Raw genomic sequence first — 12,975 nt, forward strand, 5'->3', positions numbered from 1 at the left:
ATGTTACCTTGGAGTGATGCATATCTGTTTTTCAATTAACCTAAAAAAAAACCTACAAATGCGTATCCTGTATACTTTATAGTTATAGAGGTTAACATACTTCAGCACATTTTCCTTTTAAATGTATAGCAACTGCTCGCTAAGTTTAACAGCCTGTTAGCACTTCCAAAACATATAAGAAAGAGTCCGGACATGTTAAGACTTCTCTCTTTACCTGCTTCTGTTAGAATTTTAATTGCACACATTCCTTGAGTTGTACATCTGTTGGCTGATACTGAATAATCCCTTGTGTGACAATTCAGAGGCATGATACTGCCATGTTTTTTTAAGGTCGGTTCTGTCCTGTGGTTTTGAACACCCTCAGATATCAATGCAACACGAGCCTGTTTACTGCTTCAAACAACCTCTTGAATAACTTTGTTGCCCTCAGTGATCCTGGAATTAAAGTACTTTTAAGTTATACAATGTAAAACATCTACAATAACTATTTTTGTACCAAGACAATAGCCTCTGATGCTTGCATGGCATTAAATCTATACTACTACTACCACCATTTTTACTACTACCATGGATCCTCTGTGACCCTGACAACGTTAAACCAGTTACGGGCGACAAATGAAGGAAAAACTCATCAAGCTCATCATGTGGTAGCTCAGTGGTTATGGATTTATAAATGAAAGATTCTGAGTTCAAACCCCTGCACCACCAAGCTGCCTCCTGCCCCCCTAAACCAGGCCCCTAACCCCTCAACTGCTCAGTTGTTTAAAATAGAAGTCTTTTTGGATAACAGTGTTGGCATCCAAATAAATGTAAATATCAGTCTTTATACACGAAAAGCAATCAGCAATCTGGGATTTTGTGATGGATTTGAGGAGTGTACAAAAAAAAAAAAAGCATTGTCTAGACAAGAAATATTTCAACGGATTGGATTAGTCCTACTCGCATTTTAGGGAAGTTCTGAAACTCTGGGGGGGCTCTCATTTCAACATGCTGTGCACAAGAGAACGTTCGTAACAATCGTTTGATGGAACAATTGACTTTTCAACAATTCATTAAACAAAAGAAAATCCGCTTTATAAAGCATGAGACATAATTAGGTGTGAGGACATACACTTTGTTCCACTTTCACTTCTCATACTTCAGGTTCTGCAGGCTCAATAAAACGTGTTTTTTTTTTTTTTTTTTTTTTTTTTGAGTTGAAGTTCTGATCTAGTAATCTATTGAACTACCTGCTACTGTGTAGTGAATTTTTGGACTGAATCTGTAATACATAACCCTGTGCGAAACTGTACACACCGTCATCTCATTAGCATTTTAGAACCTAATGTCCCTGCAGATAATTTTGGATAGAAACCAAACGAAGAGGACGTCGGCGAAGCCATCTGTTCTATTAGCAAAATATGGAAATGAGTTCAGTCTTTTGCAAATCGACGGTGTGTAAGGGAATAATTTGAATTATTATGCGACCGTATGATTACTTTGGTCTGTTCCAAATGAAAAAGGAGAACAGATGAATTGGAAAATTTCCATTTCGTTCAAGTCCACTATCTGCTTGTTTTATAGGCAATTTGTGAGTAGCGGAATTTAATTTAAGGGATAAATCCGTCCGTTATTATTTTTTTCAGCAGATATACCTTGTGCTTGTTTCCTGCCACATCATCTACAGCAGTGCTGTACTTTCTCTGGCACGCAGCCACTATAATACTAGTGTTGAGATAATCTTTATGATGGCGTATGTGTACATTATTGGTGTGTCTGTGTGTGTTTTAGGCGAATGTAAGTTACATTCGGAGAGAATTGGCAGAATGATCGAGCACAGGTGTACAGGAAACAATGCGCACAGTCCGTTAGACTCTGTAAACAGGTGGCACACACACAATTTTGAGAATTGTGGGTAAAAGGATCTGTGCGCGCCCCCCCCCTGATAGTTTTGTTATTGAAAGCTGTTTTTAACACAAAATGTGATAAATGCATATAAATAGCACATACCATAGGATTGTTATAAGATCTCTGCCGTTTTTAAAGTTATTCAGAGAAAACTTGGCGTTTATATTAGCATTAATGCGTGTTAGCAGGGCCGCATATGGTTTTGTCGTTGGCTTTTTCTTTTTGTCTTTTGTACCAAATTCCACACGAAGAAACAAAATCCAATAAGAAAAACAGGTTTGGAGAGACTTTATGCTGCCAGATGTCACATGCAGCGGTGTATATGTATCATAATGGTGGGCTATGTGTCTGGATAAGAGACTATTTCTCTCTCGTTCACTCTCCCTCTGTCTCTCTCTAGGTCTTTGTGGCTAAATGGTCCAGCTATTAATCAAATCAATGGTTGCTCTCTGCTGGGACATGCAGCATATACTGCAGCGAGACTGAAACCAGAGTATCGCGCTGAATTCAGTCCAGCAGCCACACGCTTGCACAATCCAGCATCCACTCTTTTTTTTTCGTGGCTCGGAAAGTCGCCATCAGCCAGGCGGCCGCTCCTGGCTCTGCAACGGGGAGATAGAATTACGACGCATGGAAATGATTTGATTGTAATAATGACAATGTTTTACAACACATTTGAGAATGTGAGGATTTGAGCATTTTGGTGCGTAAAAGGTGTGTGTGTGTGTGTGTGTGTGTGTGTGTGTGAGAGGAATTTCAAAATCGTAGCGTTATCTTATCAAATGTGCTATTCCAGGGGTCTCCAAATGGTGGTGCACAATTTAGACATGTTCCCAGAAAAGTATACACAAAAGTTTGCGGACACCAGACCATTCGATTTTTTTTTTTTTTTTTTTAAAAACATCCCATTCCATATTTAGTCTCCATTTGCTGCTGTAATAACCTCCACTCTTCTGGGAAAATGTTCCACTAGATTTTTAGAGTGCACTTGAATGAACACAGATTTGGGCTCCTTCAGCCAGTAGTACAGTCATGTACTGATGTAGGTGAGGTGAGGAAACCTGGGGTGCAGTCAGCGTTCCAATTCATCCCAACAGTGTTCAATAGGGTTGAGGTCAGAGCTCTATAGCAGGCCACTCAAGATCTTTCACTCCAGCCCATGTAAACCTTAACTTCCTGTGCTAGTTTGTGCTTCAAACATTGTGGTAACAGTTTGAGGGAAGAACCAGGTATGGGTGGAAAATCTTGTCTCTGAGGATGCGTAGCCGAACTACAACATATGGCAGAAAAACGGGCTTTAGTTCAGCGACTCTAGTCATCGCAGCTTTTTGTACCTGAGCCAATCATGTTGCTTCTATGTTTCTCTTATTTACCCACACAAACACCACAACAGACCTGTGATGAACTTCATAAGCATCATAGTTACTCCTTTAATGGTAACTTCTGGCATAAGCAAGCGTTTTTTATATATATATGGTTGCGATGTAAATGTAATTGAATCTCCCTAGTATTAGACCATAATAAATATTCTAGTGAGTTTTTGCTATAATGATTTAGATTTTTTTTCCAGCCAAATTTTGGAAACTTTCATTTTAACAAGTGTGTTCTGTAATGTTTCACTCATCACTCAGACCTCCTTCATTCACGAGGAAACTGGTGCCAATTCCGATTTCACAGCGAGAGATTCTTTTTTTTTTTTTTTGCGCTGGCACAGTGATACTCTGCCACATGCCACACTGGCGTTTTATTCGAGGTGCACACAGATGTCATTTTGGCTTGGAGCTAACTTGTGGTTTATCTGATTAACAGCTACATACATTCATGCTTTATTGGTGTTTATACAGGGACATACTTGATGTGTCATTTGTGGATCATGTGTTGCAGGGTTGTTACTCTTCTGTAGTTTAATATTGGCAGCGTGAGCTGGAATAATTGACGTGTGTGTGTGTGTGTGTGTGTGTGTGTGTGTGTGTGTGTATAGGGGTATGTGTTTGTATGCAAACCTAGAGGCCGCTACGCGTAATTTGCCAAGAGCACACAGGAGCCACGTGGCAGCGACTAAAGACGAACCACGTCCCAGCTCTCTAACATGTCTATATATGTTTGTGTGAGAGAGAGAGAGAGAGAGAGAGCGTACTTCTGCGTTATAGAGATGAATTGATATTGGATGTTGGAGGCGAATAAAACCACGTAATTGATGGTGGGAAAATCCAGGCAGTGCAGCGTAATTTCATGAAGTCTCCATTTCCTCTGGAGATGAGAAGAGAGGACACCTTAACCCTGTACTTTGCTCTGATCAGCCATTACAGCAAAATTACCCATGTTTCAGCACAACACTCTCGTACTCCTGCCTTGACTGATGATGATAATAACAATGAATGATGGCTATTTTTGGCCGTTCCGCTGGCCGGCGCATAACAAGCAGCGAGACTCTCCGACGTCTGGCCCCTCCCCCCGAGAGCACAATTTGCCGTTTGTCATGTTTTATACAGAGTTCAAGTAGATTTCCATTATCGTGATATGCTAACGAGGACGACGATAAAACCCGATGCTACGCAAACTAGATTCATCTACTAGACCTCCCGAATCTGACTTTAATAATGGCCACAAACCTCCACAAGAACACTCCAAAATCTTCATCCCAGAAGAATGGAGGTTATTATAAAAGCAAATGGGGATAAAGGTGGAATGGGATTTTCAAAAAGCACACAAAATCTTCTCCAGGTGCGAATGGGCGTGTGCTTTGCATTTTACCTTGCGCCTATACTTCATACCTGCGTTCCTTTCTAGAATCTACCATGACCCTAAACAGAGTTTAACGAGGAGGAACAAATGGACGGTCACATGATCGCACCGGAGCAGAAGTGAGTGGTCACCTGTTGCTGAATGAGCACTGAGTCACATCCATCCCTTCACATTTCTTCCGACCACCCAGCATGCACGGTACAGATCACGAACACACACACACACACATGCAGTCTAGGCCTGCTGAGTCATGTTATACTGTGTGAGTGGTGCATCTGTTTAGGCACATGGCACAGTCTTGACCTGGGGGGGGAAGTAATTCAGAAGATTAAGATGATTTAAAGCACTGAATTGTGCTGAAATTGAATGTGTATTGACCTCCACGTAGCACTCGTGATTACCACCAACAAGAATGCCGACGGGTTTCCATGAACCGAACAAAAAAAAAAAGGGAAAGAAAATCCTGTTTGCTCAACGTTCACGCCAGACGAAATGCATGCATAATATCATTCGGAAGAAATGCGGGAGCTCCAACTAATGTTCACTTCAAATTAGGGGAAAATGTGATCCAAGTGACTTTAATCATGGAATGGGTTGCTGGTGCCAGATAGGCTAGTTTGAGTTTTTCAGAAACTGTTGCTCTCCTGGATTTTTGTTTTACTCTCAGAAGTCTAGAGTTTAAACACAGAACACATCCAATGAGATGCAGAAGATTATGGAAGGCAGAGGAGAATGGGGCGGAGAATTTAAGTCAAGCTGACAAGACTGGAGTAACTCAAATAGTTACTGCTGACAACTGTGGTGAGCAGAAAAGCATGCCAGACCAAACAGTGCAAATCCAGAATGACACGTCATTCATCAGCCAGGCATATTTTTAGGCCACCGATCAGGCATAACATTATGACCACCTGACTAATATTGTGTTGGTCCCCTCCTTTTGCTGCCAAAACTCTTAAAGCATTAACACCATTAACTTCTTCAGCAATTTGAGCTCCTTACGCTCGCCAAAATTTCCTGCTTTTTACACCAATATCTCACCCACTAAGAGGTGCCATGATGAAGAGATAATCATTGTTCTTCACTTCACCAACCATAAAGTTATATTGTTATGCCTGATCGGTGTATGTCAGTGATAATTGATGAATGAAAGGGAATATTTTTTTCTGTTATTTTGCATTAGTAATATTATTAACCCCTGATCAGTGCAATGAAATAAGGGCTAAAACGAATCCTTGAGTAATTCAAAAAGAAATTCATTCAGACCATTATACTACAGATGGAGCATTGTGTTTCCCCACGGACCATTATTACTGACGCACCGCCCAGTGCTCTGGACAGGTAAACAGAAGATGCTGCAGAACGGGGGGAGAAAAACAACGGTTTTTGATATGGCAGTTAAATGCACTGAATGGGTTTAGTTTTCAGTATGCTATTTCAGCAATAAAATGTACTTTTTCTAAAAAAAGGAAAGAAACTACTTGTTCATTTTAAGAGACCTGCCTTATTTGCTCGTCTACTTTTTATTGCGCTTTAATAAACAAAAACGACTTCTTATTCGATTAATCGACGGAATAATCGAAAGAATGTTCGACTACTAAATGAAATCCATGTATTTTTCTACTTTTCTTGTGTGGTATTTACACATGATCAAGCAGGAACTGAAGTACTTCCTTGTTTACTTTTATCTGTGTTTATTTGAGTTGGCAGTGCGTAGGTACAAGTTCCTCTGAAACAGTTCCATCTCTGACGGAATGAATTATTCACGTTAGAACTTGCGTTCATGCAGACCCTGGACTGTTGACGTGTTCAGAATTTAATGACGTCCAATACAACTGCTTCTTTTGAGATCAAATTGCAAAAGCAATGGAATTCTTCATCAGAGTGATGATTGTGTGTGTGTGTGTGTGTGTGTGTGTGTGTGTGTGTGTGTGTGTGTGTGTGTGTGTGTGTGAGTGAGAGAGCAGGAGCGTGTCTGTGTGGCAGGCAGAATATAGGGTATATGGTTGTGTACTGCATTTATTGTTTTGGTTTTGATGCAACTTCTCCTTTAGGCTTAGCAGGATTAGTGTGTGTGTGTGTGTGTGTGTGTGTGTGTGTGTTGTGTATATAATATATTATATATACACACACACCATGTCTTTTGAAGCAACCTTTGCATATTATCAGTCTATGTCAGGTTTATAGGATTATATAGTATAATATTGTGTGTGTGTGTGTGTGTGTGTGTGTGTGTGTGTGTGTGTGAGAAATGATAAAGGTTAGAGTGCTGTCATAAAAGCACTGATTCAAAAGTAATGAAATTCACGCATTAGCTTCCCTGGCGCCCCAATTTGCGTGACCGTATATTAAATAATGTGGGTTTTGTTGGATCATGCCTGTTTCCATCAGAGCTCATGCTATCTCTCCTGTACAGACCGGACAGAGGGAGGGTGAGTAAGTGTGATCGTGACTACACGATGGCCGTCATCATCGAATTTTCTTTAAGTAGATGCCTATTTGGGTTTTTTTTGTTTTTTGCGCAAAGCTAAAAGGTCTTCTTGAACCTCGTCCATCGCTTGCTTGCGTATTTTAGCAGGCTGTTCACATAAAAGCCCAAGCTGCTCAAACCTCAGAGTTTGTCTATAGACAGTTCCTCAATCTGTCTTCGAATGCTTGGCCGGATGTCCAAAGTGTTGATTCAGTGTTTGTGGGAAGCTGCATCTGGAGTACAGGATGCAAAGCTGATTGTCCTGTTTGTTAGATCAGAGTCTAAAGAGGTTTGATCTCTACACCATGTTGAGAAATGAGCATTAAGTTTAAACCGGACTAGGGGGAAAGATAGAGAGAAATGCCGTGGCGTTTAGGGCGGCGGTCCCAAACCTTTTTTGCGCCACGGACTGGATTAATGTCAGGCAATATTTTCACGGACTGGCCTTTAAGGTGTGGCGGATAAATACAACAAAATAAAATGAAACGAGCGGCATATAAACTGGTCTTTTTTTTTAAATATAATGATAAACGTGAATCCACTGTGTTGTTTTTTGTTCATTTTGCTAGCTTGGGGGGTTCAATTTGTGTTACAGGTCTGAGCAGCCCCTTTTAAGGAGGTAGCGGATGAAGGTAAGACATGTGACCGAGGCATCCTGACATGCATCATGAGTGAGTCATAGACAGATGTGACAGAGAGAATCTGGTAATTTTCCAAAATAAAACATCAGAATCAAATAATAAATAAAACAGAAATAATGTAAGTTATGTATTTTCTCTGTGCGGCCCGGTACCAATTGAGTTGCGGGTTGGGGACCACTGGTTTAGGGAACGACTGACATGATGTGTAAGGAGGGAATGTGCTCTTTTTGGTTCAGAAATAGATAAGAAGATACGAAGGCTGATATGATGCACTATACAGCTATTTACACACGATGCCTCATATGACGCTCAAAGCTAACGCACCTTTTTTTTTATTATCAGGAGAAAATATGCATCTTGTCAGAATCCAATGTCCAATAAACACATTTTGTTGGACTGTAATACTCCCTTTGAAAATGTTTTATTCTGTTGATACTTTTAAAAAGCCATAGAAACTGGTTAAGACATTAAGAAACAAATGGAAAGTCTCCATTTGCTCTTATAATAATCTCTACACTTCTGGGAAGATTTTTCCCGTTCCTTTTCAATGAAGCGTTTCCTTCTCTTTACACCTTGTTCCCAGTGAGACAAAATCCACACTGTATTCAGTGCTGTTCTTCTGATATACTGGTGTACAGTGTAGTGATGTTTTCAGGATCTTTTTGGCTTTGTTTGGATAAGTAAACAGTACATTTACATTTATGGCATTTGGCATCCACAGCGACGCCCTTATCCACAGCGACTTACAACTGAGCAGGGGAGGGTTGATTAAGGGCCCAGCAGTGGCAGCTTGGTGGTGGTGGATTTGAACTTGTGACCTTCCAATCCAAAGTCCAATGCCTTAACCACTGAGTTACCACCTCCCTCAACAGTGATACAGAGGCCAGCTGCTGTGACTCCACCACCACAAAGCAAAACAAAAATGTACAACTGAAAATATAAGGACTGTCTTTCTTAGAAATACTAATAATAAAGAAAAAAGGGTGGCTTTTTTTCTTTTCTTTTTCTTCGATTAAAGGTGAAAAAATGTCTACAGTGTTTTAGTGCCATTTGTAAATACAAAAAAAAAAGCATAGATTACGAGACTAAAGTCGTAGCACTATGAGATTGAGAAAAATCGGTTTGTGCGAAACTGTTTATGCTGTTTTGCATAAAACGGATGTGGAAGATTTGGTTAAATTCTACTTCAGGTTCCGATTGAAGTCCGCATCAACACGGAGTAATAATTAGCAAACGGACAAGGCAGCGGTTATGTAGGAAACTTAAATTAATCTGAAAAAAAAAAAATCAGACGGACTTCAAAGAAAGCCTCTTTTCTGATGTCTGAATGATGGTAACCTCCGTGTGCTATTCCACTAGGAGATATTGTTTCTCAAGAGACTATGAGAATGATGATTAAAGAAACCGACGCTGAAGGAGTTAAACACCGGCACGCTCAGCGCTTTATTCCCGTAAACTAGGATTTTTTTTTTACAGTGCCATGAAATTTGCTGCTGGAAAAAAATGAAAAATGAAAGACTTCAGATGGTTCAGATAAAGGCTTTTTATTAATACACAAGTTCATGCAACTAATCCAGAAATTCAAAAACGTGTGTATGAGGGGAAATAGAGGGAAAGTGAATGGGATAGTAGGGAGAAATTGGGATGCTCCTGGGATGCTCAGGTGCCTTTGAATTAAGGTTGTTCCACAAATTGACTTTGAATGTGTGTGTGTGCGCAAAGTATCCAACCCTCTGAGGGGCTAGTTATCTGCCATGTGCAGTGCAGCTCCTAGCAGCTTTGCGCCCCAAGCATTATAACTCTACCTAATTGAGCGTTACCTGGGTGGGTGTGGGGGGTGGGGGTGGAATAGAGGAGGGATTAAGGGGAAAGACAGAAGCGCAGACGTGCACATAGAAAGATCTAAAGAGAGAAAAACAGACGGACAATCGGAAAAGACAGCCACACAGAAACCGAGAGGAACACAGCGAGAAATATTAGGGGTTGCTGCTGAGCTGATGGTGTCATTATGAGCTATAAATGCCACAGGGACCAAAGCACTCCTAAAGTTGAGGGCTGTGGTGTTAGTGATGTAATAAATACTTTTTATATTGCCTATAACTGCCGGAGTGTGTGTGTGTGTGTGTGTGTGTGTGTGTGTGTGTGTGTGTGTGTGTGTGTGTGTGTGTGTGTGTGTGTGTGTGTGTGTGTGTGTGTGTGTGTGTGTGTGTGTGTGTGTGTGTGTGTGTGTGTGTGTGTGTGTGTCAGTCACACCCTGTTGTTATGCTTTCTTTTTCTCCTCATAGTGCTATTAAGCGAGTGTGTGAATAAGAGAGAAACATCTGCAGCTTAAGTGTGTATTGGAGCAGCTTGTGGGGAAGAGGATAGTGTTGGTTTATCGTAGATCTGGTCCCTGTGTGGGTTTTTATTATTATTATTATTGTTGTATTCTATTTTATTGGGTCCGTCACCATAAGGAACTGAAGCTGTTTTTTTCTGCTTATCACTTAATGGGCCGAAGGTTGCAGATGTACGTTTTGGAACAACAGGAACTGATTGTACTTGAGGGCGTGGCTGGAAACGCTGTTCTGTTTTAACTGGTTCCATTGGCCATACAAATTATAGTAAAGAAAATAGAATAGGCTGCAGTTTTAAACTGGATAAATAATTTATTTCTGTCCAAAAAATTTTTTTTTTTGCAGAACGGAACTAAAACCGCATGACATATTTCACATGCTGTTTATTTTTGTCGTTGCAGGATATCGTGATATCGCCGTAATCGTTTTTCTTTTATTGCGCCATAATCGTTCGAGAGAAATAAAACACTTTATGGCACCAATGCATCAAGCTAGAACAGGCATCTGTAATAGCATTAAAGTGTTTATTTTGTGAGGTTTTCATGACGATGCATTTCTCAATATCGTTGACAGAATGTAGATACTCTACATCCATCAGACACGTAAGAGAAAAACATCAGTGCCACATGATTACTAATTAGTGATGCTCCATACACTCTCTCCTTCCTTTCATTTGTGCCTGAGCTCATGACTGGGATGGGATGAAGGGGGAGTTGTTGTTTATATTGTCACTATTGAAACGCCTGACACACTAGTTTAGCTTATTAGCGCATTATTTCCACTCCTGTTTAAAGGGCATGCGTTGGCTTCGCATGACAGGTTCAAGGACAAGCTGTTCCATTCCTCATTTTGCATCCCCATCTGTGTCTCTCTTTGTGTGTGTGTGTGTGTGTGTGTGTGTGTGTGTGTGTGTGTGTGTGTGTGTGTGTGTGTGTGTGTGTGTGTGTGTGTGTGTGTGTGTGGAATACTGAACGTTGCTAACAAATTACTTTTTTTTTTTTTTTTTTTTTTAACGTCTAGACGGAACCTCACCAAGCTGTCACTCATCTTCAGTCACATGCTGGCAGAGATTAAGGCCATCTTCCCTGAAGGCCAGTTTCAGGGTGACACCTTCGCATCACCAAGGCCGACGCTGCAGAGTTTTGGAGGAGGTTTTTCAGTGAAAAGTAAGATTTAATTCCTCACTAATGTAAAATCTTTTATTTATATATATATATATATATATATATATATATATATATATATATATATATATATACATTTTTTTTATTATTTGTTTTGCATGTTGTAACCGCTTTATTTGAGCAGATCCCCATATATTTTATTCAGAAACTAAATTAGAGGCAAACACTTGTCTTGTCTTCGGATGCTGTAGCATTACATTTTCTCTTCACTTGAACCAGAAGACCCATTCCAGCATGATAATGTACCTGTACACAAAACCAGCTACATGGGTCCCCTAGTGGTCTAGTGGTTAGGATGCATCGCTCTCACCGCTGCGGCCCGGGTTCGATCCCCGGTCGGGGAACCAACCCCAGCCACTCTTAATGCCGGTCCCAAATCCGGATAAACGGGGAGGGTTGCGCTAGGAAGGGCATCCAGCGTAAAAACACGTGCCAAATCAAACATGCGGATGATCCGCTGTGGCGACCCCTAATGGGAGAAGCCGAAAGAATGTTTACGTTTTATGAAGATATTCTTTACATTGGTTTGAGTGGAAGATCTTACGTGGCCTGCTATAGAGCTCTGATCTCAAACCTATTGAACATCGATGGAATAAATTGGAATGCTGATGGATATTATGACTGCAAATGAGGATTAAATGTTTAAAGGGATGTTCAAAAATCATGGAATCTAATGGTCAGGGATTCATGACCTTTTTCCATATAGTAACATTTACGCCAGGGGTGCCGGAATCGTCGTTCGCAAAGGTAGTGTTGGTAGATCTTATGACATTGAAGAAATACATTTATTTTTGCTTTTTTGTAGTAGGTAGATCATTTTGACTTGCTCATTTTATGTGGCTCGCATGCTGAAAAAGTGTGCGCACTCCTGACTTTCAGCAACATTATGACTTGTGAAGCGAATAACACCGATTATCTCTTCATCATGGCACCTGCTAGTGGGTGGGATATTATTAGGTGGCAATTGAACATTTTGACCCTCAATGTTGATGTTTGAAGCAGGAAAAATGGGCAAGCGTAGGGATTTGAGCGAGTTTGCTGTTAATGCTGGACGGGTCAGGACTGCAGCAAAATGGGGTGGACATAGTGTTATGCCTGATTGGTGCACATTTCCAGTCATTTGTTGCCCTATCTTTTGAGATGTGACGCAAAACTGATTTGAGTATTGAGCCAATAACTGCTGTGTCTGCTCGGACATAGGGTTCCGACAACATCAAATTCAAAACTTTTTTTTTTTTTTTCACAATAGTACATTTCCTCAAGTTAAACATTTTCTATGTTATTCTGTGAATAAAATCCAGGTTTGAGATTTGCACATCATTGCATTTAGTTTTTATTTACATTTTACACGTTTTTGTTCCTAGTGTATTTATATTCCTTATATCCCTGCATTATTTTTTAGTCATCATATGCATTATAGCAGCTATACGCAGCCCTTCATATTGTAACATGCTGCGTGTCTAAAAGATTCACAGCTTGTTACTGAAAAATCCTTTGTTAAAGACTTATTTGACTTATTTGATGAAACAGCTTTAGCATTTGAGTGCAGTGAAGACTAATTTCCTAAATCTGGTCTCCACAGGAAGATTGACCATATCATGGAAAAACAAAATCTGTTAAATTTGACTTAATTTTCTCAATCATATTCGAGAATTCGCCGCACAACCAATCCAAAGCTCTCCAATTGTCCTTCACGTTGGTTGTGTTGCTGTGTT

At 40.3% G+C, this 12,975-nt stretch overlaps 1 protein-coding gene across 1 annotated transcript in view; it reads left to right on the forward strand.

Moving 5' to 3' along the window:
• cblb (Cbl proto-oncogene B, E3 ubiquitin protein ligase) overlaps positions 1-12,975 on the forward strand; it is an 81,900-nt gene that overhangs the window by 28,595 nt on the left and 40,330 nt on the right. The window contains 2 exon segments of the mRNA XM_046860735.1: positions 11,097-11,182; positions 11,185-11,242. Coding sequence (XP_046716691.1) covers positions 11,097-11,182; positions 11,185-11,242 — 144 coding nt within the window.

This window comes from Silurus meridionalis, chromosome 11 (genome assembly GCF_014805685.1).
Source record: "Silurus meridionalis isolate SWU-2019-XX chromosome 11, ASM1480568v1, whole genome shotgun sequence".
In the NCBI taxonomy this organism is placed as follows: domain Eukaryota; kingdom Metazoa; phylum Chordata; class Actinopteri; order Siluriformes; family Siluridae; genus Silurus; species Silurus meridionalis.